Source organism: Uranotaenia lowii, chromosome 2 (assembly GCF_029784155.1).
Source record: "Uranotaenia lowii strain MFRU-FL chromosome 2, ASM2978415v1, whole genome shotgun sequence".
NCBI lineage: Eukaryota > Metazoa > Arthropoda > Insecta > Diptera > Culicidae > Uranotaenia > Uranotaenia lowii.
The window spans coordinates 5,457,135-5,482,762 of NC_073692.1; the positions used below are offsets into that span (position 1 = coordinate 5,457,135).

General features: G+C 36.4%; 2 protein-coding genes across 2 annotated transcripts in view; one reads left to right on the top strand and one right to left on the bottom strand.

Moving 5' to 3' along the window:
• LOC129745387 (uncharacterized) overlaps positions 1-20,896 on the top strand; it is a 77,777-nt gene extending 56,881 nt beyond the window's left edge. The window contains exon 3 of the mRNA XM_055738443.1: positions 14,545-20,896. Coding sequence (XP_055594418.1) covers positions 14,623-19,695 — 5,073 coding nt within the window. The 5' untranslated portion in view covers positions 14,545-14,622 and the 3' untranslated portion in view covers positions 19,696-20,896. The remainder of the gene's footprint in view (positions 1-14,544) is intronic.
• A 179-nt stretch (positions 20,897-21,075) lies between these two features.
• LOC129747502 (odorant receptor Or2-like) lies at positions 21,076-22,694 on the bottom strand. Its single transcript, XM_055741753.1, has 6 exons — positions 22,383-22,694; positions 21,921-22,324; positions 21,764-21,863; positions 21,602-21,703; positions 21,433-21,543; positions 21,076-21,378 (listed from the first exon to the last, which is right to left on the bottom strand). Exons 1-6 carry the CDS (start codon positions 22,692-22,694, stop codon positions 21,277-21,279), a joined length of 1,131 nt encoding a protein of 376 aa, XP_055597728.1. The 3' UTR covers positions 21,076-21,276.
• Positions 22,695-25,628: the final 2,934 nt, after the last annotated feature.

Consider the following 25,628-nt stretch of genomic DNA (forward strand, 5'->3'; position numbering starts at 1 on the left):
GAATAATAAATTTAAAAATAAATTTTAATTTCAATTCCATCATGAAATAATTTTTTAAATTTTACTATCTTCATGATTGGAATCATTTTTTAAATATGAAAAGTTGATTTTCGTTTGTAGGTATGTTTCACATTTGAAAGTTCAATGAATCTAGTACATTTCAATTATCGGGACCTTTTTTCACTCGCAAGAAAACAAAACACAAATTGAGCACCATAGCAACTCATATTTTTGTACGCAGAAAAATTGAAGCAGGCTGAAAATGCTTGGTAGGTAATGAAATTTCTATCTTTGTATTTTTCTACGTATCATTAAACCATGTGAAGTAATTTTTGGATGTTTGAGTTTGAGGAGAAGCAGGGTATATGCGCCCATTGAGAAGAATACTGATGTTATTTAATATTTCAACAAGTATGTGTTTAAAAATTCTGGCATTTCGCAGCTTGAAACGACTCTCAGGGGGCGCTGTGATCAAAAAGTCGATATTATGGATTTAAACGCCAAAGCACATAGTACTTTTCCAAAACAAAAGGAATATTCCAATATTTCGGTTTTAAATGGAAAATAAATCAATATTAATTTATATAATAAGGTAAGAAAAAGTCAACTTCACAATCTTTCATACTTTTAAAACCCGGCTATTATTAAATATATGTTATTTTTAAGGTTGCGGAAAAACTGTGTTGCTCCTGTAGTATCCTTAAGGTGTCTCTAATTATGAGAGACACTGTATGATTGTCTGCTGATAACATCGCATTGATTGCGATCCGAAACTGAACAAGAGAAAAGAATAAAATAGACTAGCAGTCTTATCGAAGCCGTGAGCAATTACGGAGTCAATCCTAAAAGCGCGTTTTATTATATATCGGAAGTTCTTATAACTAATTGTTTGATAGTAAAGATTTTACAGCTCCAAAGTGCGACAGCGAGGAAAGCCTACTCTGATTCATAATCGTTTATAAGTTTTAAAAAAATTAACATTTTTTGAAAGCATTTGAGATTCGCGCCTAATCTCGAGGAAATATTGATGCACAAAAATGAAATGCAACAACAACAAGCATTTGGATTACAAGCGCAAATAAAGTTTGCGTGTTTGGACAAAAGCAGGAAAAAAGCAAGAAAAAAGCTTGTTCCCCGTTATCCGAAAGGTAATGGACGAAATTTGAGAAAGTGCATTAAATTATCATTGATTTGGATATCACTTTCGATCTGGAATTACAAAAGCAATTAAGGCTATGATCATTTAGTATCCGGGCAGTTACAAACGTGTGTATTTTAAAATCTATTCATTTGATCGATAAACTTTCTATGGAGGAAATGAAGGTGTTAGTATGACATTTAAACTAAAAATATATTTAAAAAAATATCAATGATTTCAAGAAATCTCTTCATAAAATCTCTTTTTTATCTTTGCACACTTTTTCCAGTCATGTATTGATTTATTTTTTTTAACCATCGAAGCAAAACCTTTGCAAAATCATGATATTTTACACAAACTCCACTGGAAAAACTAATTGAAATCTGGTAAGAATCTTTTCATGAGTAGGCATCTTGAAGAATTTGATCTCTTAAATCCGGTTTTAACATAAATTTTTTTGTCCATCAGAACACATCTGTCATATTGCGTAAAAATCAGATGCACAGATTGGGATCTTTGGAACTGATCATTATTAGTTATTTACTTGGTGCCTACTAGTCAGGCAACACTTTTTGCCTGCCGGAAATGGATTTTTTGCATTATTTAAGGATTCTGCATTCAGTTATTCCCATATAACCATAGACTTTTTGCCATATTTAAGATCAAGGGTTGCATGCGATGGTTGGTTTGAACTTCGTGTGGATCCTAAAGTGGCTCCTTATACTTCTTAACCATTTGGTTCGAAAAAAAAAAATCAGAAAAAATCAATAGTTCATGAGCTTTCAAGTCAACAATGAAGAATTTTCGAGGCGCAAAATGCGTAAAAGGAGCAAATTTGTGCAAAATTATTTTTACTATGTCTTTTTGCATCGTAAATATCTCAAACACACGTTAACTTAAAAATCTATCAAAAATAGGCAAGATAGTCCTTATCATAACCAACATAATGCTGCTAAAGTTTTACATATCCAAGCTCTATTAACGTAGCTATCACCGAAATAAAGTGCCCGGAAATGATCATAGCCTTAGTTTTAATTTAATCGAAAAAGTGTTCAAATAATTATAAAAAAAATTCGAGTTTTGCACCAGATGTACATTGAAACAAGAAGAATCTTTAAATATTCTTAACTCAAAATTGATTATTTTTGACTTGCACCCCTCTGATCCTGAGGGCCTCAACTGATTTCTTACCTGGCTAAGTTTTATTAAACTGACTAACGCGATCAAAAATGGTGCCGGTTTGAAAATGAGGTTCATTTTAGCCCATCCGACGATTTCATTATTTTTTGGACGGATGTTTGTATGCAAAACATCGTAGTCAATGTTTTCTTGGTTTTTTCTTTCACAAAATCAAAAGCACTATCAATATACAACATTCTTTGTGATAAATTTTGATTTTATGAAAGAAAAAACCAAGAATACATAGATCACGATGTTTTCCAAACAAACATCCGTCCAAAAAAGAATGAAATCGTCTGTTCGAGCTTGAGCTTAGCTTGAGCTTAGATAAACCGTACATTTCAGTAGTTGCTACTCCGTGATTAACAAGAACCATCAAAATTGTACATAGATCCAAATAAATGGGGCTTGGGATTAGCTTACCATTTTCTGTGTACACGTTCCGAAGGTTCCTTATCTTATATGGTCAATAACGGCGCCGGCCACGTCCTTACGGTTCATCGGGGAAAGGAAGGATAGTTAGTTCGACTTCCGTTGCTACTAGAGACCGAATACACCTCTAAATCTCCACGGTCGTCACAGGAAGGGTGGTTTGTTAGTGGGGAAGGTAAATAAGATCTGGATTCCCTTTGGGAAGGGATGTGATCAAAGCAAAGTTAAATATAGAAGAATCGTCTGTTCGAACGGTTTCTAAACTCAGAAATATGAGCTTAGAATTGAAATCAGTTTCAGAGCCCACAATCATGAATCCATAAATATAATTCGGATGTTTTGGGTCTCAATGAATATTCTTTTTTGATATAAGGAATTTCTAATCCGATTTGCAAATTTAAAAAATAAAATTTTGAACGATGAATCTATATCGCTTTTTTAAGCTTGATTTTGTTTGAATTTTGCATTTTAATGAAGTTTATGAACTTCGAATATGATTTTTTATTTGAAATTCGTTTATTTGGAACATCGAATCTGAATATGAAACAAAAACTCATAATGATTTCAAAGTTTTTTTTTTTTGATATTCGGAATTTTTTTTATATAAATGTAAAAAAATGCGTATGAGTTTCAAAAATATTGAATCAAATTTTAAACCCTAATTTAAACGACGATTGCATAAACAGCTTTTCATTTCCATTTTTAATCATAATTTGAATCGAAAATTCTAAACTGAATACATTATCCTAACTAAATATTAAAACACAAACACAAATCGAAAACGCTAACTGAAGAAGATAGTAAGTTGCTATCGAAATTCCGGTATCTGAATTTTTCTTTTACCGTGGTCGAATGAATGGGAATCTTCCGATTGCTTTGATTCACTTTATGAAACCAATAAGTCTCAAAAGTCTTACATGAGTAAAAAAACCTATTGCTTAAAAAACGTCACCTCGTCAACCATTTTCAACCTTTTGAAGATTTGGATTAGTTGTTTCAATTTCGGAGACATTGCGTTGATGAAAAACTAACTGGCGTCAATGGTTAAGATCTTATCTTTTTCAGCAAACTTTGCAGAATATCGCAATTCGTTTTGAATTATGGTTCAAAGTTATAAGAAATATATTTTTAGTTTATATAGTGCTTCGAAATTCTCTAACTCTAAAGAACGGCAGAAAAAAATTAAAACCTCCTCTAACTTTTTTCGCAAAAATCAAAACTACTAAATAACGGTCTTCAAGAAAGTTCATTCTTGATTCAAAATTGTCAACTTGAACTTCTTTGTATTATACTTATATTCTATAGTATTGTTTTTTTTTCCTCCCGTCGAAGTGACGGGTTTCCGTATAAATAGGTTTTATCCGGGTTTGCCCGGATATTAAATTAAAAAAAATCGGAAAAAGTCCGGTCTGACCCGGTTGTTCGCATTTCATTGGAAAACTCGAATTTTGCCTGGGTTTATTCTCATTCTCAAATCAAACTTAAAAAAACAAATTGTGATGAAAACAATTTTATATTTATGCACATTTTTTTCAAGTTTTTTTTTATATTTTTGATGAGTAACTTAAGATAAAATATCCCGGATTTGTACGGCCCGAATACGTGTGGAAAAAAAATCTGGCATCCTAAAAAGGTATAGCTTAAAAGTTCGTATAGTAATGTATAGTAAATATCTGGTCGCTCAACGCAGGCTCTATGAGCCTATTAAGAAGAATGCTGATGTTGTAAAATATTTCAACAAATATGTGAACAAGAACAGACAAACAAATATGTAAACATGAGCAGACAAATAATTGGAGTAATTTTATGTTGAAATCGCTTTCCGTTTATGAGAAAACGATTTTATAATAAAAGTTGTCGTGCGGGCTAACGAGCATTTTGATGATTTTAGCAAAACTTCTGTTTCTCTGACAATATTTTCGAAAAATTTCATTTAAAATAAACAAGAAACAGATCTCTTTCAAACGACAAAGCTGTAATTTTAAGGAATTTTTTCTCTAATTTTATGGACAACACAATATTTAGGGTTGTCATATTATGAAATGAGCTCACTCATAAGAAAATCTCAATCAAATCTGTTTTGAAATCTTCAAATCTTCTTGTGCTTAAATGTTGATTAACGCTTACATTCAAAGTGGAAATGGAAAACATTGGTAAAATTTCTCTTCTTTACCTCTTATTCCACCTCCTCATCATTATCTACTCTAAAACTGAAATTTGGTGTATTTTTTTTTATCCAACTGAATTTGAAATCAAATAAAGACAAGTTTTTGTTTTTAGCTCATGTACGCATAATTTTTAAATGTGAAAATGTTTTAGCAAAAAGTATCAAAACCTTCAACGATCTGTTAGTAAATTTTGCTCTTTGTGAGTCTTCTTGGTAGAAAAATTCTACTGAATCAAAGCAATCGAAAGATTCCCTTCAATTCTCAAGGGACCTCAAGGGAAGTTTTCGATTCATTTTGGTGGTTTTTTATGTGTGTACCATTATATGTGAAGTTTTCGATTGCTTTGATTGAAAAAAAATAAGTTTGTAGTTTCACAAAAATTCTTTCATGCTTCATGTTAAAAGCGTGTTTTTCTCAAAATGTAGATAAATATGTTAATTTGAAGGTTTTACTTTCCCCTACCGACTTTTTCGTCCTTGGGCTCTTAAGTGTTAAATAGTGAATACTTGAGTTAGCAGCGGGAGCATTGAAAACTAAACTTAACTAAACTAGTAATTGGAGAAAGGTATACAATAAAGGTATTTTTCCGCAATTTTCTTTTTTATTAATTGACCTTTTGCAATGAGGAATGATCTTGTTCAGCTGAATTCGGTTTGAAACTTTCTTAAGTAGATACCGTATATGTAGGTTTTCTTAAAAATCCAATTCTTATTACAACCTTATGAAATTTTTTGGAATGATACTTTGCTAAAGAAAGGGTTTAACTATTACAGACCTCTTAAAGTTTCATTAATTGTGTAAAAAAAGATGAAAAATCGCATCCATTTTTTAATAACTTTGAATCTTAGAATGCTGTGATAAGACTATGAAAATGTGAATCCTGCTGTACTGTAAGAGCACCTGTATCCGTGGTCTATTTTTGGGTCTAGTTTATACAAGAATTGGACCAATGAAATTGGATCCAATCCAGTGAAAAAACTGGCAACCCCACTTGTGTTCCATTATCTGTCAAACGGTTTGGAACTCCGTCAAATTGGATCCGAATTTCATCAGTTTTAGATCAATTCTCCAACCAGTTCTAAAATAGTTGAGTTGATACTGATATAATGGACGGTTGCTTTAGTCCAGATTTGGGTCTAAACCTAAACCGGCTGTTTGGGCCAAGAATACAGGTGGTGGTAACCAACGTGATCGCAGTAACTCATGGAATCCTCAAGCAATGATGTGTGAATCCCATTTTAATTATTTTTAATGAAAATTCAGTTCCCAATTTCGGTTCTCCGACCCAGCGAAAAGTTGATCTCGGTCATCTAATCCCATAATGCGCCGCGTCTCTCGAATTAGCACTTAATCATGCTGATATATGTCCGAACATGTTCCATTCCGACGCTGGCGCTTTGTCTTGTTTCTTTTGTCATGGTCTTTTCAGATCTTCCACTGCTGGCTGCCTCCTGTCTTCTTCTGCCAACGGAAACATATTTAAAATGTCAAACAAACACTTTGCAAGCGGTAACAGTTACAATAACAATAACAAATATTCGCCGACTGCCGAAAGCCTTAGGTGGGTAGCTTGAACAAATGCCCCAATGGGACGCGACAGAAGACGCCAACGCACAGAGGGCGTGTCGATTGTCCAGATGATCATCAAGTTTAAAAAAAAGAAAGTCACGACAGTCACTTAAAAAACTGTTTAAATTTCTTTTTTTTTTCTACTCGGCTGATTTCTAATTTCTCAACGGGCTTTTCAAAAGAAAACATTTTTTTTATGTTTTTGTTCGTGTTTTCCAGTAAGCCATGCATAATCGGAGTTACTATTACTAATGTTACTATCATTTAAAAATTAGGATCCAAGTAGACTGATTTCAACCATCGAAAAACACGAAAATGAACACGTTCTGCTTTAACTTCCAACCGACAACAAAAAAACCTAGAAAAGCAGCTCGGTCCAGACCACATCCATCCCGGCCCCGGATGCTGCAAAATTAAAGAAGATAAGTTCCTCCTAACGATGCCGCTGCTCCTCCTAATGTCGAAGTCGAATGTTCGTGCAGATATCTAAAAGGGGAGCTGGGTGCTGCTGGGGTGTCTCGAGGGAGCAACTCCACTCGGTTCCCCTTTCATAGAGATGACAACAGCAGCGGCAGCGCGCAAAATAAGACAAAAGAATGCAGTGTATGCCAGTTGTTTGAGCGACCGGCAACACAGTGGAAAGACAGGGCCGCAGTTAGTCGCAGTCGCGCTTGTTTAGCCGTGTTCCACCACCCACTTCCTCAGCCTCCCAACTTCAAAAAACCACAGATCGAGAGAGCTGATCTTTGCACTGACATATTGAGAATAACCTCCCCCCTCGCCGCCTCTCTCTTTTGTTGACTCCTTGGGGATACTACTGAACAACGAAGATTTTCGGCAAAGAGGCAACAAGAATGAGTATAAATAAAACAGATGTTTGTTATTCGAGACTTGCATGTTTAGCATCTTTGCACTTTCGCGCTTTGTTTCTTGCGTTTCCTGACTTGTCTTTTCGTCCGCTGCTGGGAATGCGAAGGAGATTCGGTTCATCCTCAGGGAACTCTTTTGTGACTTAGGTCGGAAATGCGTGTTTGTTCTACGTCAATTGGGAAACAAAACATATGATCTTTCGCTGACTCGTGCGGTAAAACTGAAAGCATCTCGCACAGTTTCATCTCTGAATGCATGGGTACCAATGATTGATTAGTGTATGGTAAGTTTGTGAAAAAAATTTAAAATGTTTGCTCATTCCCTTGTTTGAATTTCCTTTGAATTTCCTAAGTGTTTTGATTCTTATAAGAACTTTTCAATGACTGATGATCATAGTAGGCACGTCATCCACGTTGATGGATGATGTAAAAACACCCATTTCATTAAACAACAAAGGAGTGGATTCGAAAAAAATGCAACATTCTGTTTTGTCATAAACTTTTGAATACATTGATGGAAATTGATAAAATTTTCAGTGTAGCTACTTTTTTAATATATTTTTTAAATAATTTGTTTTTTTTTTAGGAATTTAACCTATTACGGTCGTTCAGTTATGCTTCCTGGTAATGTAATGTATACGAATTAAAAATTTTGGTGATAATCTGTCAAGCGGTTTTTGAGATAGCGTCCAATACCAAAAGCTGAATTTGGAATAAAAGTGAAGATGATTGATTCCATGAAGTTAAGGAATGTGAGAGGTTTCATCAAGCGCAGTTCGAAAATTGAGGGAAAAGATAAAAACGATCATTTTTTCTGACTGGTTTGCATGTATAGCTCAGTAATAAAATGGCCTGACTTAACTTCTACAAGGTAAAAAGCTGCCCTCGCACAGTTGTTTAAAACTCGAAAAACGTGATCATGGGCTTTTGGAATGCTTAAATGTCAAAATAGCTTTATGGCATGTTATACAATGTTTCATCATTTTGAAATGAGCATATTTTATTGTAAATTTTTTCCTGATCAAATCACCTACATATAAGTGAGATAATTTTTCTATTTTTTGTTTTTATCATTTTTCCACTATTACGCCTTCAGAAAAGTTGTAGATCATCAAATTATAAGAAACTTCGTTGAAGATGTCAAAGCTCTATCTTTTGAAACAACATGTGTAAAAGACATTTTTTTCAAAAACTACCCTCAAAAAACGAAAAATTCGTATAACTTATTTGGAAGCGAGTTTTGAGACAAACTTGATCACGTTTTTTGAGGTTTAAACCACGGTCCACCGGTAAGATAAACAAAATGCGGTACACAAATCGTGCTCAAAATATTTGGAACGCTTGCGTGGAGAAATTTTGAAAAAGCCATATTCGAAGCCAAACACTTTTCTTTGAAAATTTTACCTGGGTGTTCCGTAGATAAACAATAAAAAAAAAAATTGAAAAATTTGAAGTCTAGTACTTGAGGAGGCTGATGATCCATTCCAGCCGCAATTCAGTCGGAGTTTCAAAACTATTGACACAAAGGATGGATAAATATACAAAGAAAACTGCCTCCGAATGCGACAGTTTTCCCTGCATAGCACTCAAATATGTCCCACAAAGTTTAAATTCTGTTTTGGCTAGACCTGGCATCGTGCCATTACGCAAAAGATGTGGTGGGTTGATAAAAAGTCAAAAATGTTGTTTTTGTGCCAAAGGAGGACAAACGGCTAAATTTGTCATAACTCTTACCAAATTCAAAATTTTGACTTATTCTGAAGATTAAGCTACATGAAACAGATAACGTTATCAAAAATAACCTTGATTTGAAAAAAAAATGGTGGGTCATAATATACACTATAGATGGCGCACGCGATGTCCAAAAATTAAAGCCGAAAAACTTGACACGCTATTTCAAAAATCACTTGATGGAACGTCACACAAATCTACACATGTAAACATCACATTACTAAGCAACTTCGCAAAAAATTTCATCATCCATCCATCCCTCCATCCATGCATTCAAAAATGGTTCACAAAACAAAGAGTTGCATTTTTTCAAATACACTCCTTATGACTGGATAAAAGTGGTTAACACTTTCTTTTTTGGATTTTTCAGGTTACAAAATTTGATTTCCGAAAACCTGGATTGTTTAGGTTCACATTAATCATTTTTGACCGCTTCAAACACTCTTCGCATATGACGTTTCACCCTAAATTATAAAATTCAATCCTCTGGGAGCTAGCTTGAAAAATATCAGTTTTTACCAGATTAATCTTGAATTCAGGTTCAGGATATTCATAGGTATGTATGTAAGTATGTATGGTTCCCCCATCGGTAGCAAGGTCCTATGTATGTGTGGCTTGGCCTTTGAATTGCTTCTAGGGCTTCCACGGTCCGATGGTTCGTCGAAGGAAGGCATCCAACCCTCATAAACCTACAATGGTCGGCTCCCGTGCCGCTTGCAATAATTTTTTTAGGTTATCCTCAGATGCATTTCTTCTATAATTATTTGTATCTGGAAATGCAAGGAATACCTAATATGATATGGAAAATATGTAGTATTATAGCAATATAGTAAACGATAATGTGATATAAATATAACCTAAATATGAGCACAAATCAAATTTTTAACCAGAAGGAAGAAATATTATGCACTTGTAACGTTAGAACTATCTTAATATAGAACGGTAACGTTTCCGAAAAAGAGAGTAAAGTTTATTTATTGCTCCCCTCACTCACTTGCTGGGTGTTGAGAGAAAAATAAAGTGTCAACGGAAAGCTTATATGGTATTTGTGTACAGATCAAAGGGATTGAAAAAGGCTATGATATGAGAAAAAGAACGCTCTCACCGATTTTCTCCTTCGTCCAAGGAATGGCGTTCCTCGCTTGATGGAATGAAAATATGATGTTTTAAAAGCCACAAATCACTGAAATCCAAACTGGTCAGTACACTTCCACATTAACTATAATTTCCCTTACCTTTTTCTTCAAAATCATGTACAATTATCACAATAGAAAGCTTCGTTCACTTCACTTTAATTAGATTGGCATGCGCCAGTAAATATGTACACACGACCGCACTCAACGATAGTCCGAACGGAACTGTTCACAAATATTTTTCACAGTCTGCAATAAATCTGTATTGGACGTTTTCTGGAATTACATGTTTCGAATTTTTGTGCACCATCATTTCTGGTCGATGACTTTGGATATAGCACCTTAACTCGCTCTTGAAAAGAAACTCAAAAGAAACAGAGATAAAATTAGTAGCAAAATATTTAGAATTCCAAAAAAATCGTATGAACAATCTGGAAAATTTGAACCTCGATATAAGTAACTAACAGTCTTCATATTTTTTCAAGATTTAAGAAAGAAATAGAAACTGTTTTTTCACTGTGTAAACATAATGAACATGCTTGAATTGAAATCCATCAACTCTGTACATAAGTTGCTATGTTTCAACGCTTCAGGTTTCAACTGAACTGTCACTGTTGGAAGAATACCACTAACAATTAGGCAAATTTAAACAGTACACGCCTACTTTTAAAAACGTTAAGCCGAGTGCAATCCATTCCATTCATATAGAGAAAACAGTTTTGAGGCAAACAGAAAATTTTGGAATGAAAAGTCACAGCCGAGCCTTTCAGCAAATGAAATCTCGTGGGAAAATTGGAAGCTTGTTTCTGTTGAACTTTGGTAGTATCTTTCGATTTATATCCTGACTTGTGTTAAAGTTTAATGCAACTTGTCGATTAAATATTTAGTGCCTCGTGCCATGTATTTCAATTGGCTAAATTTTCAAATTCAACTTCTAACAGTTAGCAAAGAAATTCATGGTATAATTATTTAATTAGATGAATAAATTAAAATATATTACTTATCATTTACTTGAAGGCATTTCTTCACTCAGACACCTCGCTACGGCTCACATGTTCTATTCCAGCTTTCCTTGGTCGAAAAAGATATCGAAAATAATTCACTCCCCGGAGACCAAACTTTATACCATAACAATTCACGCCAATGTAAACATCATCCATGACAATTCCATTTTTTTTTATTAATAAATTCACTACTTAAATCAACATAGAATTGAAAATTTCACGGACGGAGGAAAAATCGCGTGCGTTGCCATCTAGTCAACGCCTATTTTTTTAGTTTGGATTCTCTGATTTTTTGGATAAATCCGGATTTTTTCCCTCGATATCCGGGAAATCGGGATTAATCGGACTTTTCAAATTTTGTTCTCAAACCTAAAACCAAGCAATCTGGAATGCTCAACATTCTCACTGCCACAGTTCCGTTATCAATATCTGGCCTGCCTTCGACCAGACCGAACTGAACGCCACGAGAAAATATTTAATCTGCACATTTTAAAACTCCTGTTATTCTTGTGCACAACCGATACATCTAAAATAATTCAATGGGATTTGTTCCTTGGATTAAAAACTATTGATTATGGTTGATGAGTTTTAAAGACTTAGTCTATAGATGAAAATATTTGTCTATTATTCTCAAGTGAGTCGAAAAAACGATGATGGCGTTCAGTTCGGTCTGGTCGAACCCCGACCATCTATTTTGAAGTCTAAAATCTTTGAACGCAGCTTATCTCTGAACAGCATTCAAATTCTGATTTTAGATTTCATGAATATATTCAGAAATACGATTGACATTGATTACAGTTTCATTAATTCAATAATGACAAATATATGGCAAATAAACAATTTCATTCAACAAAATTCAAGATATTTGTTTTGTTTTCTAAACAAACTGAGTTTAAGTATTTGTTCAGGGAATGGTGGAATTATTTGGGAATTACATTTTAAAAATTCATCGAGGTCAAAAATTGAGCAAAAATGAGATGTGAGTGAAAAAAGTTTGAAAACCACTGCGACAGGGTATGCAGATTTCAATAAAATTGTTTTTCATAGTAATCATAAAATCTATCATATTTGAAGTTGAATAATAATTTAAATAAAATATTGTTAGGAACGAAAAATGGAAATATAAAGCGCAATTATGCATTTGCCAAATTGTCGGTTCGAAATTGTTGGTACGCAATATACAAAATTTCTGTATAATCCACTATACAAGATTTGAAGTTATTTTGATTCTTATGAAAGTTATAACTTATAACAGTTCAAAAATAGTTTTTAGGATGTTAATTTTTCCAAAACGGTTTAACAAACTTCCAAACATTGTTCATTAGGTGCAGGAAGATGATGGTGATTGTTTAAGACTGAAAGTGTTGATAGAATTTCGAAATCTGATTGGATTTTTGCAATAAAAATGGGCCGGCGCACACCTTTTTCATTCATGATATTGATCAGTTTTTCCCACTTATACTTCGTCAAATCTGTATTTCGGGTAGCTGCATTCTCCTCCTTCAATTTCCGCTTCTTTTTGGCCCAATATTTGTCTTTTGAAATAAAATGAGGGTGATTTGGTGGATTCTGCTGCTTCGAAATTAAGAAAACTGGGTTATTTTTGTGCTACTAAAAACGTTTTCACTGGATTGGAAAACGAATCAAAACCATTAAGAGATTGAACTTCAAGGGAATCGCGAGCAGAAATGTTATAGAATTCAACCGCTGGATTTTTTTTTTTTTTAAATAGGAGTTGTCTCAAGTATTGTCGTCCATCAGAAATCATCTGTCTCATGGTCTCGGTACCGGCTATACAGCTTACGAGCTCTGAAACAAACAAAAATTTGTTGTTTAAGGCAAGGTTTCAATAACTCATAGCTAGGCAACACTGTTAGCAAATCGGAAAAAAATTTGCGGGACATTTTAGCGACCTACACTAAGTTTTTTGCTTAACAAAAAATAAAAATTCTGGTATGAGCCTTGACTTCCATGATGACCCTTTACTGTAGTAGCCGATCATGTGCTTCACTCCAAAACATGATTTGAGCTTTGTGGACATTTTTGACAGTGTTTGCAAACATTTCTATGACTGGAATTTTTTGAACAATAAACGGTTTCCCAGCTATCGATTGATAATGACGGTTTTTTGAAGGAAACTGTGAACAATATTTTTTCTTTTTCTCTTGCATCGTAAATATCTCAAAAAAGCAAAAATGGTCGGATAATACTTTTTTTCAGACAACAAAATGCTGTCAAAATTGTGTATGCTGGATAACTAGGAAATTTGCTGTCAGCAAAAGAAATTATCCCATCTCTAAATGAACTTTAGAAATTATAATACAAAATTATTAATACGTTTCCGAGATATTTGAACTCAAATGATGGCTTACAAAAGATCCCCAAATTTTGGACGGACATATAATGAACAAAAACGTTATGAACTTTCAAACGTTTTCCTCTGTTGCACCTGGTTTGGAAAGAGTCAATATTCGACTGTTCCGGGAGCACCACTATCGCTGCATCACTGCACTGCACTGTTTCAGTTTCAGTTCAACCAGCATAAACGATGCAATGCTGTGCGAGAGCAGAGTGAGAGCACCCAACATAAATTCATGAATGCAGCAAGCAAAGCAGCATAATTTTCTGGGAGGGACACAACCATTCGCGGTAGGCTATGGCTGGCTGACTGGCTGGCTGGCAATTCATTCGGTTTTCATTCATCAAGATCTTGTATAGTAGACTAGCTGTTCGAAGGCGGCAAAGCGGCTGGGGCCATGCATGGAGGATATGTTTGCTGTTGTTGTTGTTGTTGTTGTTGTTGTTGTTGTTTTTAATGTTTTTTCTCCTCATTCTCGGCTTGGCTTCGTTTACAACCGGTACAGTTAGTTGAGCATCATCACATCGCGGCCTGTTCGAGGCAATTGCAGGAAGGCCTACTACGGTAGATATCCATTGCAATTTTCTCTGAGGCAGTGCAATTTTTGTTGGCAGTTGCAGTTGCAGCGCGTTTGCTGCGTGTATGTGTTATGAAATTTTGGATGTTTTGCTTTTGTTTTTCGTTGCCGCTGCGCGTTATTTTCGTTCAAGAGTTCGAAGTCCTACTTGCTGTTTGCAAGTATCTACCCAAATGTTAAAAGTGAATCCGATGAAGGATAATTTTAGCTGGATCCCGAACCGTGAATGAAAACGGTAGCACTTTCCGTCAAGCGAGATTTATGAATGGGTTTGGGTGTTATTAAGGTTTTTTTTGTTCACATGGAGACGCTTCATGTTTTAACAAGCTCAACATAATTTTCATTTGAGTCCCATCTAATGATAGAAATATTCCTCTCGTTGCAGGTACAACAGAATAATGGTTCAACAGTAGTAACGCGCCCTGCCCCAATAGAAGAGGAAGCATTCCCTAACCCGGTTCAGATGGATTTTCTCAAAGCGATTAACAATGGGCAGTACGAAGCGGTCCGATTGGCTTTACAGCAGCAGCCTGATGGTCTTTTGTTGGACAGTCAAGACGATCGTACGGGCAATGGTCCGTTGCACGTGGCCATCGGAGCCAAGCGGAATCGAACCAAGTTGATTGAGCTGTTGATTGGAGCCGGCGTCGATTGTGACTTGGTTAATCGAGATGGTTTGGTGGCTTCGGAAATGGCGCTGGCAGCTGGTAGCAGCAATGTGGCCGAATTTATGATGAGGAAGGAGTTTGAGGGAGTTCCAGACGATCGAGCCGTTTATCGGTTAATACGTCGTGGATCCGTCGAGCTGTTGCAGATCTACTTGGAGAAACGAGCGTTCGATATTCACACGAAAATGAAAGTCATCCGCAGAGTGGTTGATGAGCTGACCTTTAAAGGAGTTGTGATTAAGGATCGTATGAAGGTTTTTCTGGAGTATCAGCTGGTGGAATACAGCTATCGATATGGATCGACTGGTGGCGGCGGTGGCGTGGCTTATGCGGCTAAGAAGAAGTCAGATGGCGGTGCTGCTTTGTTGGGTGATGAAGAGGCTAAGAGGCGCATTGAGCTGATATTGTGCTATACCAAATATTTGAAGGAGAACTACGATGCGAATGATTTGAACGATCTGGATGATAAGTTTGTGCTGCGGTTGCGAGTGATTTGTGAATGTTGTCATTTTTTGGAAGAGGCCGAGAAAAAACGCGATCGAAAGCTGTTCAAGCATATACCCCTAGCAGAGATAACCTATTTGATTGGAGTATTTTTAGCCATTCTGAAGCGGCACGTTGGGTTCGAAATTTACAAGCTTGTTCTTAATAAAGCGATGATTATGTCGTACTTGGAGGCGGTGTGCGACGAACTTCGATTGGCCATGGATGGCAGTGGAGGAGGAAGCAGACAATTTCAATGGACGGCCCAGCTGTTGTTGGATCTCATCGGCTGTGTTCGCGAGCAACGCTTGGCCAGATATGTTTCCAAGAGGAAGAGGCTGAACAAGGAGTTGACACGGCTAGTGACCGCCGCCGAAAGTGATCTTGGGTGTGCCGAACGGGAGCTGGTAATGAATGAAATTGGACGGAAGGATTTCCAAGTGCTGCGAGAGGGCGTGTTGGAATGGCCTGATGACAGCAAATGGTGTGTGGAAAAATTTGTCGGCTATCTTGGCAAATGCGAGCAAAAGACAATCGTACAACTTTGGCAACAGCAACATCCGAAGCTCCGCCTCTCGAAGCGACAGGTGCACTTTGTGATGGGACGCAAAGAGCTGGCTAAAATCAGATCGCGCACCATCCGAGAGCTTAGTAAAAATAAAATGAAACTAATCGAGAAGGAAATTAACTTGCGAGAATTTCAATCTCTTGCCAAATGTACGGCACGGAAAAATCGTGTTATCTTTCAACGGATACGAAAGAGTTTCTGCCAGATTCGGCAAATGTGCACGATCAAAAAGATTGCCCAATACATTGAAAACGTCATCGTAATCGATCTGGATGACGTAGCAAATGAGTCGCTTAGTGTTTTAGCAATCAAACGTGTCCTGCACCTGATTCAAGAATCGATTGTCAGTAGCAGCGATCATCAACAATTTACTTTTGCCAAGATGCTCGATAATATACTCGATCATGTTCTCTTCCCAGTGGAAGATTCTATTAAAAATCACGACGTCCGCGACTTCTTCTCGCAAAAATATTCCTTAGCGAAGTACTTTATCAATAAGGCACTCGACGTTAGTCAGTACAAAATCATTCAGAACAACCTTCGTTCGGTGTATCGATTCTTGCTGTACGTAATCAACATCCAGCTGATAGAGGCCTACAAAACCTTCCTCGGCACGGCGTATTGTTTCACCAACATACAGCAGATGAAATCGTACGCAAAGTACATAGGAGACCATAATCTGCACACGCTCACCCACATCCGGTTCGATCACGAGTTCTATGATGAACGGGAAACGGGAACCACGATTGCAGAACTCAAACGTATGTACACCGGAATGGCCAACGAGCTAAAGCTGCTATCGTTCATCGAAAAGAACATCCACTTTCGATTCTATCATATGCAGTATCATCAAACGCAGCTACGGGTCACGCTAGGAAATTTCTCCGTTGTCTATCGAGCATTGCGATCGAATGGGTGCTACGAAGCTGTTCGAAATTTACTGCACTCTTATTTGAAACAAAGCTATCAAAAATATGACGTATCGAAATCGATCTCGATTTCGGATTCGGCGCTGGCGCTGAAGGAATTGTTGAGGCCGTACAGTGGTGGAATTGGCGAAAGTGAAGAAACGGCAGCGGTGGTGAAACATCTCGAGCAGCTACAGCAACTGATGGACCCGGACCGACTGTTTGGGATCAATCCGGTACGTGTGCGTAGAAAGATAAGCGGCAATGGAGGTGCTGACAAGTATCAGCAATTTACTCGAAAGATTCTGAAAGAGTTGGAAGGGAACGGAGTGGAGTTTGAAGCGGCAGATTACCACCAGCTGCACGAGAAGATGAGGAAAACATATTATGAAAATATCTTCCTGCTGCAGAATCGCTACCGAGTTATGCAGGAGTTTTTCCGACTGAAGGGCATTGCGGTGGATGCGAAAGTGTTGGCAGGTTATCGAGAGCGAGATGAAGAACTGCTGCAAGAACTTTATGACTCGAAGATCAACGATATGGTGGAGCTTTTGGAGAAGTTCGATTGCGGAAGTGTCGATCAACTGCTGGAACTGGCCGGAGGTGAGCTGCCTGCATTTGTAAATATTGCGCTAGAGTTCTCTTTGATGGAGGTTATGGAAATCCTAACGTCGGTGAACGTTTTGCATTCGATTGATGATAAGAATGATTATGCGCCCACTCTGACGGGAAAAAGCTTATTCAGCTACTTTGGAGAAGATTCCTTACACCAGGAACTTTTTACATTCAACTCGAGTGCGGTGACTGTAGTGCATGCATTGGTGTTCAAGCATCACACTGTTAAGCTGTATGAAAGGTGTTCTCAGTTGTCGGATGGAACATCAATGGAAATGGTTACGAAGTATGGCGAAAGGCTTCAGCAGAGGTGGCAGTGGCTGGAAATGCAGAACATGCTTTTTGATTCGGCACGAAAAGGTGATTTGCAGCTGATTAAGGAATGTATCGGTGAGGGAGCCGATCTAAACGGTCAACGTTTTGGACCACTTCTTAACGAACTGTGCCATTACAATGTGGTTGATTGTGCGATCGTAGAAAATTTAACTTGTATGATCGATTTGTTGAATGAAGACATTGAAAATATCCCACAAAAGAGAAGAATGTTCCTCGAATACCTCCTGGTTCGAACGGTGAAATCACACTTTTTGGCTGGGAAGTTTAGTGACCTTCTGGCGGAAAATCGTAGAATGTTGATTCTGTTTTTGGCGATGTTTAATGGCGACGTTGATCTGTTTCTCAAGAACGTGGATAAATACCAAGCCCGTGACGATCTGCACATGTTTGTAAACGAAGATAACCACGAATTTGTGACAAAAATTATGCGTCACATCAAAAATGAAGAGGCTGCTTTAGACGTTTCGTTATTGCACAAAGTAGTAACGTCGGGAAATATAGAGGCATTGAAGGTTTTGATCACCGTGCCTGGATTGAATCTAAATGCAACTAATCCTATGAAGTACACTGCACTGAACTTAGCTTGTAGACTCAACCTACAGGAAATGGCTGTTATTCTGGCAGGTTCGGGGGTTGACGTAAATGTCATGAGTGAGGACGAAAAACTGGCGGTATTTTGGTTGATCCAATATCAACATTCAAGTACCGTAGTTGGCATGGCAATAGATTCCAGAACAGATCTTACCTCCTTCTCGACTGAGCTTTGTTTGCTACACAAAGCCATTGAGTTCGACAACCTGGATGTGGTAAAGTATCTAATCGAATACCATCAGGTTGATCCAACAAGAATTTACTCCAATTGTAACAACCTATTGCATGCTGCAGCGAGCTTCAATCGGACTCAAATCTTGGACTATCTACTGACTATTCCAGGCATCCGTAAATTGTTGAACAACCCAAATCTGGTCAAAAATACCCCACTCAACATCGCTTGTAAGGAAGGTCACATGGAAGCTGCCAAGAAACTGCTCGAACAGGGTGTTTACAAGGACATCTGTGGCGAGTACGGACTCAATGCCCTAGCCTTTGCCATGTACACAAACAGTTTTAAGCTAATGAAGTTGCTTTTCCGATATGGTGCCAAAATAAGTTACCCACTGAGTTCGGACTTTCAACCGATTAACATAGCCATTCAAAACCGAAGCATCCCGATGTTGAAGTTTCTGTTGCGACGTGGCGTAGATATCGAAGGGGCGCCCATGTGCTTTATCAACGCTGTCCAAGCACGATCGAAGGATATGATCCGGATATTGGCTAATGCAACCGGGGCTGTGAAGAACATTAACTTCAAAGATGAGTTCTGCCAAACGGCCCTACATCTAAGCGTAGAACGAGATGAGCTAGAAGTGGCACGAGAATTGATTCGTTGTGGTGCGGACATCAATGTGAAGAATCGATCAGGAACTACGCCACTCCATCTGGCCGTGGCAAAGGGAAACACGCGCTTTGTTCAGCTACTCCTGGACAGTCGGCAGTGTTCGGTAGATGAACTCAACTATCAAGGTGAAACGTCACTTATCAAAGCAGTTGTGTGCAATAATCTAGAAATAGTAAAACTTCTTCTCAACAACGGCGCAAGCGTTGAGCGACTTCGCAACAGTGAACCCTCGGTCCTGCTGTATCTGGTTCAGGAAAACTACGAAGAAATCCTGGACTACCTGTTGCAGAATTATCACTTTGATCCGAACGAGCGGGACAGTTACGGCAACTCGCTCCTGTATGTGGCCACCCAGCACAATCACTTCAACATCGTTAAGCTACTGGTGGACAAATACCAGGTGCGGGTTAATCCGATCAACCACAAAAAGCTGACGCCGCTGATGATCGCCCGGGCCAAGGAGTACAAGGAGATCTTCAGCTTCCTGGAATCGAAAGTGGGCCTTGTTAGCGAAGAATAACTTACCTTAGGATTGTGTTGCTATTTTTGTTTGTTTTCTAGACTCTAGTTGGTTAAAATTATTTATTGAAACTTTGTTTTATCGGGCCTCTGCTCTTTTATTTATTACCCTCGATTCACGATAGATTTAAAGGTGCCATATTTATAGAAGTGTTTTCTTAGTTTGTAACTGCTCTACGCGTATCTTTAGCCAATCCAACCCCTAGCCCGAATGTGAGAAAATCATCCTAGATGATCCAAAAATTAAACCCATCTAATGAGTAGGATGCACAAAATAATAAGGATAATGATAATTTAAAGAAATCATAAATTTAAGATCTTAAAAGTTGTGATTTGATGTAACTTTTTTGTACAAGGTGCACTGTAAAAAAAAAACAAGCTGCTTGATCGTAGAATAATTCGTCTTAGAGGGTGTAATGATAGAAAATCTAATCGGTGTAATTTTCCCATCCTTGAGCATCTACATAGAAAACCCATCCAACCATTTTGTCCGGCACATTCCAGTCGTCGAATACAAAATAAAATCTCTTTGAAAAAAAAATCTAATATACCACTCAACGTTCAATCAAAAAACATGCATAGACAGATTTATTTTACTTAGAAAGAAGGATAATTTTGTGCCAGCTGGATTTAATCTCAAATAAAAAATGAAAATTGTGCTAGTTTTAACAATGTGATTTTAATAGTTTTCTTTCATAGACATAGCAAAATAGTTTTGCAAACAGTGCCAATCTCGTTTAAGTTTCTTTTCTTAATATCCGGTACAAAATAGTTTAAAGAGAAGAACAAATCACAAAACACACACACACGCCGAGAAGAAATTCAACGGTCTGAAGTACCTTTTATGTTTAACTCTAATCACTTACTTTACTAGGGGAAAATCTACAAGAAATTTATAGCTATCCACAGTCGACATAAGATAAACTCACTCTTCACTTCAATGCATTACATTGTACAATGTACATACAAACCTACAAATGAAGCCATATGATAATTATCAACAACCAGTTGCTCATACATGAATAATCGAACAAGGACAGGGGAGAGAAATAAAAGCGTTAATTCAACATTTAGAAGATGTATCATCAAGCAAAAAAAAAAGAAGCATAAAATCGAAGCGCTATCACGTGTCATCCCGTTCACTTGATATTATTATCATAATTATTACTATAATTTCAACGGTACAAATAAAAATGTATTTAATGAGAAAATAAGGCTTAGTTTTTTTCCTGTATATCCGAAAATTTTAAACATGTTTATTTTAGTCAGTATCAAGGCTCGATTATTTTTTCTAAACCTTCCAGAAAAATAATATTTATAAAATTAAAAGAATTTTTCAAGGGCAATATTTGATAATGAACCAATGTTGAAAATGTGCAGTGAATCGGTATAATTCCTTGAAGTTGAAATTTAGTTTCTTTCTAAACATTAGTTAGTAGTTTGCCATTTGATTGACATGTGATCATTACTAATCCAAACACACGAAAATTACACAAATTCTTGTAAATTAGTTTTGAAATGGTCAGAAATATTCAATTGTGCTTTTACTTTTCGATAAGCAAAACCTTCTCTAATCAATATTTCAATTATAGACACGCTTCAGTAGCGTGAAATAAGAATACGAAACATTCAGCAGCGATTGGAACATTTCCAGCGTCATAGGGTAAACGTTTCCAACTTTAATCTGAAAAAAAGCATTTTTTTTGAATCGATATTCTCTAAACAAAGTCAATCATACCGCAAGTGGGCGCTGTGCCCTAGCCACCATTATGATGATTTCCCTCCTTACAGATTTGGCAAACGAAATCCAGGACTCGTTGTAGTAGATTGCATCACCAATTTGCATACTCTGAAAGACGAACCAGTTAAACATGTTAATATTTTGAAAACAACTTGTCCAAAATTACCTGTTCCCGAACTTCATTCGAATGCCAATAGAGACCGTACATCTGGGACAATATCATGAAAACGTACGAGGCTATCATTCCCATTTGAGCTAGCTGTTTACTCTGTTGATGGGATTTAATGTTATTAGAATTCCTACTGCGAAAAATTAGTCACTGACTCACTATACTTAACAAGAACAGTAGGATACACAACATCGTTCCAAAGGACAGGAATTCCAGTAAAAATATATAGGTAACAAGCTCGTTGAGATCTGTAACATATCTGCAATAAAATAAAACGATGTTTGTAAACCTGTCATAACTACGACTCCACGCCTACTTGATCACATCTTTATGATACTGAAAACATTCCTTCATTTTGTTCAGCAGAGATTTTTCCGAACTATTGTGTTCCTGGATTCTTTCAAGAGATAATTTGAGGGCAGAAATTCGAACCAACCCAAAGAGGGCACTGGTGCAGAAAAAGCTCGTGAAGGGAATGTACATGCAGCATGCAGGAAAGGTCAGATAGACCTGCACCACGTAAACAACTTCATAGCAAGGACTCTGGTAAACGTCGACCCCGGGAATGTAGATTCCGTACGGGAGCTTCTTCCCCGGAGAGAACAGCGGATACATGACGTAGAACACACTGATGATCAAGCCCAGCCACAGGTTGGATTTCGATAGGATCCTTCCTCGGCGAGTGTAGAGCTCCACGATTGGACGCGTTATTGGTTCTCTCTGAAAGGAACATTCATCATTCGTTTGTAAATTTTAATCTTGAAACCATTTAATCCACCTCCAAGTTTTCATATTCCGTTGCTATTCCGTTCAAAAAAGCTTCAAATTTTTCTCTGTTGGCCATTAGAAACGAGGCTCGCAGCACCAGGTTGAAGTACAAGACCGTAAAAAATCCATCTATGATGATCGTATTGATATCAGCCTTCCCAGACAAAACTCCATCGAAAAGGTTCAGAAACATGAACAAATTCAACGCCGCCACTGGTATACATCCAACTAGATAAACGTACCATTTGACCTTTTTGACGTAGGCCCAAAGCAGCCAAACTCTAACATTAATACTGATTATGGGGCAGTCTTCCATTAACATGTTCGCTCAAGTTATTTGGACAAGCTTTTGACCAACATTCTGAATGGTTCAAAATCCTTTTATACTGATTGTTTGATTTAAAATGTAACCAAATTATATGGAGCTTGTAAGAACAATCGAAGTAGGCAGCTCAATTACTAATGATGGTACGTTTAACAAAGTGGGCGTTGACTACATTACACGAAAGCTCGTTATATCTATCCGTTGCCCTGTAGAAAAACGCCAGTAGTCAATTGAATAGAATTAAGCCTGTCCTTCGATTTAAAAATATGTATAGTTATGTTATTGATTATCAGGAACAAAATTAGTAGCGCTTTTTATTCAACAAAGATTTTGCCATTTTAAACAAAAATTTTCTAAAAACTCCGTTTTCTTGTCCGAGTGCCATTGCTGAAAAAGAATTCAAATATGTAGTATCTTTTCAAGTTTTCTACTTTTTGTAGTCTCAAAAAATGTGATATACATTACTTTTGAATGTCTGGCAAGAAGTCATTGGATATTGGCAAGAGTAACTGTCATCCCTCAGTTGGAGTTATTCCATATGAAAAGCTTTGGCGCCTTGTTGAAAGCCGCGAAAATTTCAATTTCAATTTTCACGTGGTTAATAAATTTTTATTGAATTATGTAATAATTGAACGAAAAAATGGATAGGCACCGGTAATCGGCAGAAATTTGCACGAAGTGTTTAACGTTGATGGCCGGATGTGTTTTTAACAGTGAAATTGCAACGGCTTACTACCGGTAAAGGAGATATTTTCCATATTCACCACGAAAAGCTTCGGTGGAGACGCATCATACTTTTCATTACCAGAAAGTTCAGCTTCTACGCAAGTAGTCCAAAAGCTTGCTATATGCATACACAAGGTTGCGTGAAATGCTTGTAAAACTTGCAAGCAATCAAGCTTTATAATCATTTCAATTTCTGTTATCTAGAAGCAAGATAGCTAGAGGAAAGGTATTCATTGCGCTTAACCTCAATCGACAGAGCCGTGTAAATATACGTTCAAAAATAGTTATGAAGTTTCGAACGATATGTATGGGATTTCAAACAAAATTACAATTTATGGAAAATTTAGGGGTCTTATTGTTCAAATAAGTAATCAGTCGCATTCTTTGAAATCACTTGGGTGGCAATTATTAGAATTTATGTTCAAAAGCTTTCAACATTTGACTACGAGACAGTTTTTCTTTGGAAATATAGCAGTATTTCAGCTGCATTCGAATTTTGGAAAGCATTTTTCAAATTAAGTTTTTAAAATATGCTCAAATATATGACTTGTTACAACTTGTTATGAACGTTACTATATTTTAGATCCTACAAAAATTAAAAAAAAATCAGTTATAAGGAGCAAGCGAAAGCATATTTTTTTAACTCGATAAGAAATCTACAAAAAAACATTTTTTCGATCCGAATATTACATTATTAATACTTTGTTGAACATTTTTACATTTTTTGCAGAATTTTTAAATAAGCAGTTTTTCTAGAAAACTAATATTTAAAAAAAAAATCATACATTACCGTGGAATTTGTATGACTATTGTTTGGTTGGCACACTAATCCATATAAAAGCAACGGAGTAATATATGGAGAGGAATCTAGCTATCCTGATCTAGAAGTTTGATAAAGGTATGAAAAAATTGTCAATAACGATCAAAAACCAGATAGTTTTCAACCAGCGTGTCATATAAACAGAGTTTTCTGAATTATACATATTTGTCAACGTAAATACAGATAAGATACAGATAAAGATTTTTAAACATTATACAGATTTTTTTTATAAATTCAAATCAATTGTTGATGAACCAGTTTCCATGGTCTGATTTTCTGAATTAACAAAGGACACTTTATAATTTTAAAATAAATTCAAATTCTTATTCGATAGGCAGTTAATTTTCCAAAGTCAGCCGACTCAATGAAACGAGTTTTAGCTCATAAATACAGGAAGACATTCTTGAAATTAAATTTCGATAGTTCAGTTTCAAATTTGATTTGAAATAAATTTTAACAACAGAAATTGAAATTAGACATGTTACATCTCCACAATCACTGAAGCTAATACTACATTTCATATTTTTCAACTCAGTGTGTCGTGTTTCATTCTGCAGAATATTGTAAAATAGTTTTTGAGTTATTTTCGTAAATGTAACATGCAGCGTGAAGTTAAAGAAAAGGTTTTTGGTAGTTTATCCAAATTGTGTTAAGGATATTAAAAATTTATATTGATAAAACAAAGGAGTAAAATTCACGCAATATTCATTCAATAAATATTTGCGCTTTTTGGCAAAACTATAGAACATGACAAAGATATTAAAAATAAAGGTTAAATTCAATGATCAATGAATTCGATGAAAAGTTAAAAAAATAAAAGTTAAATTCAATGATCAACTTTCCCCAAGACCACGAAAAAGGGATAAAAATTTTCGTTTTTTTTTTTTTTTTATTCCAACTCAGCCAAAAATAAGAATTTTGACGAAATTTCTATGAACAAAATTCAATCTTCAATATTTCTAAGGCATGAATCAAAATGTTTTGCAGCGTTCAACAACGTTTTTGAATGAGTTAAAATCTTCAATATCAAATACTCAAAGACTTTTTCGAATGATGTCAGAAATATATATTATTTATTGTTTTAAACCGTTTTAGTTCTGAAACTAAACTATCTAAGCAAACTTTTTCATGGGGCCAAGAACAAAGCGATGCTTTTGAAAATATCAAAACCGTGGCTTCAAATGTTGGATATTTGACATTTTTCAACCGAGATGACAAAACAAAACTTGTAGCGGACGCAAGCCCTACGGGTTTAGGAGCCATACTATTTCAAGAGAACTTGCACGGAGAAACAAAAATAATTGCTTTTGCTAGTAAATCGCTAACGGAGCTAGAGCAAAAATACTTTCAAACAGAAAGAGAAGCTCTGGCACTAGTTTGGGCAG

Excerpts from the sequence above, each read along its gene's own strand:
- LOC129747502 (XM_055741753.1), bottom strand. The coding sequence starts at position 22,694 with ATGTTAATGGAAGACTGCCCCATAATCAGTATTAATGTTAGAGTTTGG. Across the intron at positions 21,704-21,763 it reads TACTGTTCTTGTTAAGTATA|AGTAAACAGCTAGCTCAAAT; the intron begins GTGAGTCAGTGA and ends TCCCATCAACAG. Across the intron at positions 21,379-21,432 it reads GGGCACAGCGCCCACTTGCG|ATTAAAGTTGGAAACGTTTA; the intron begins GTATGATTGACT and ends GCTTTTTTTCAG.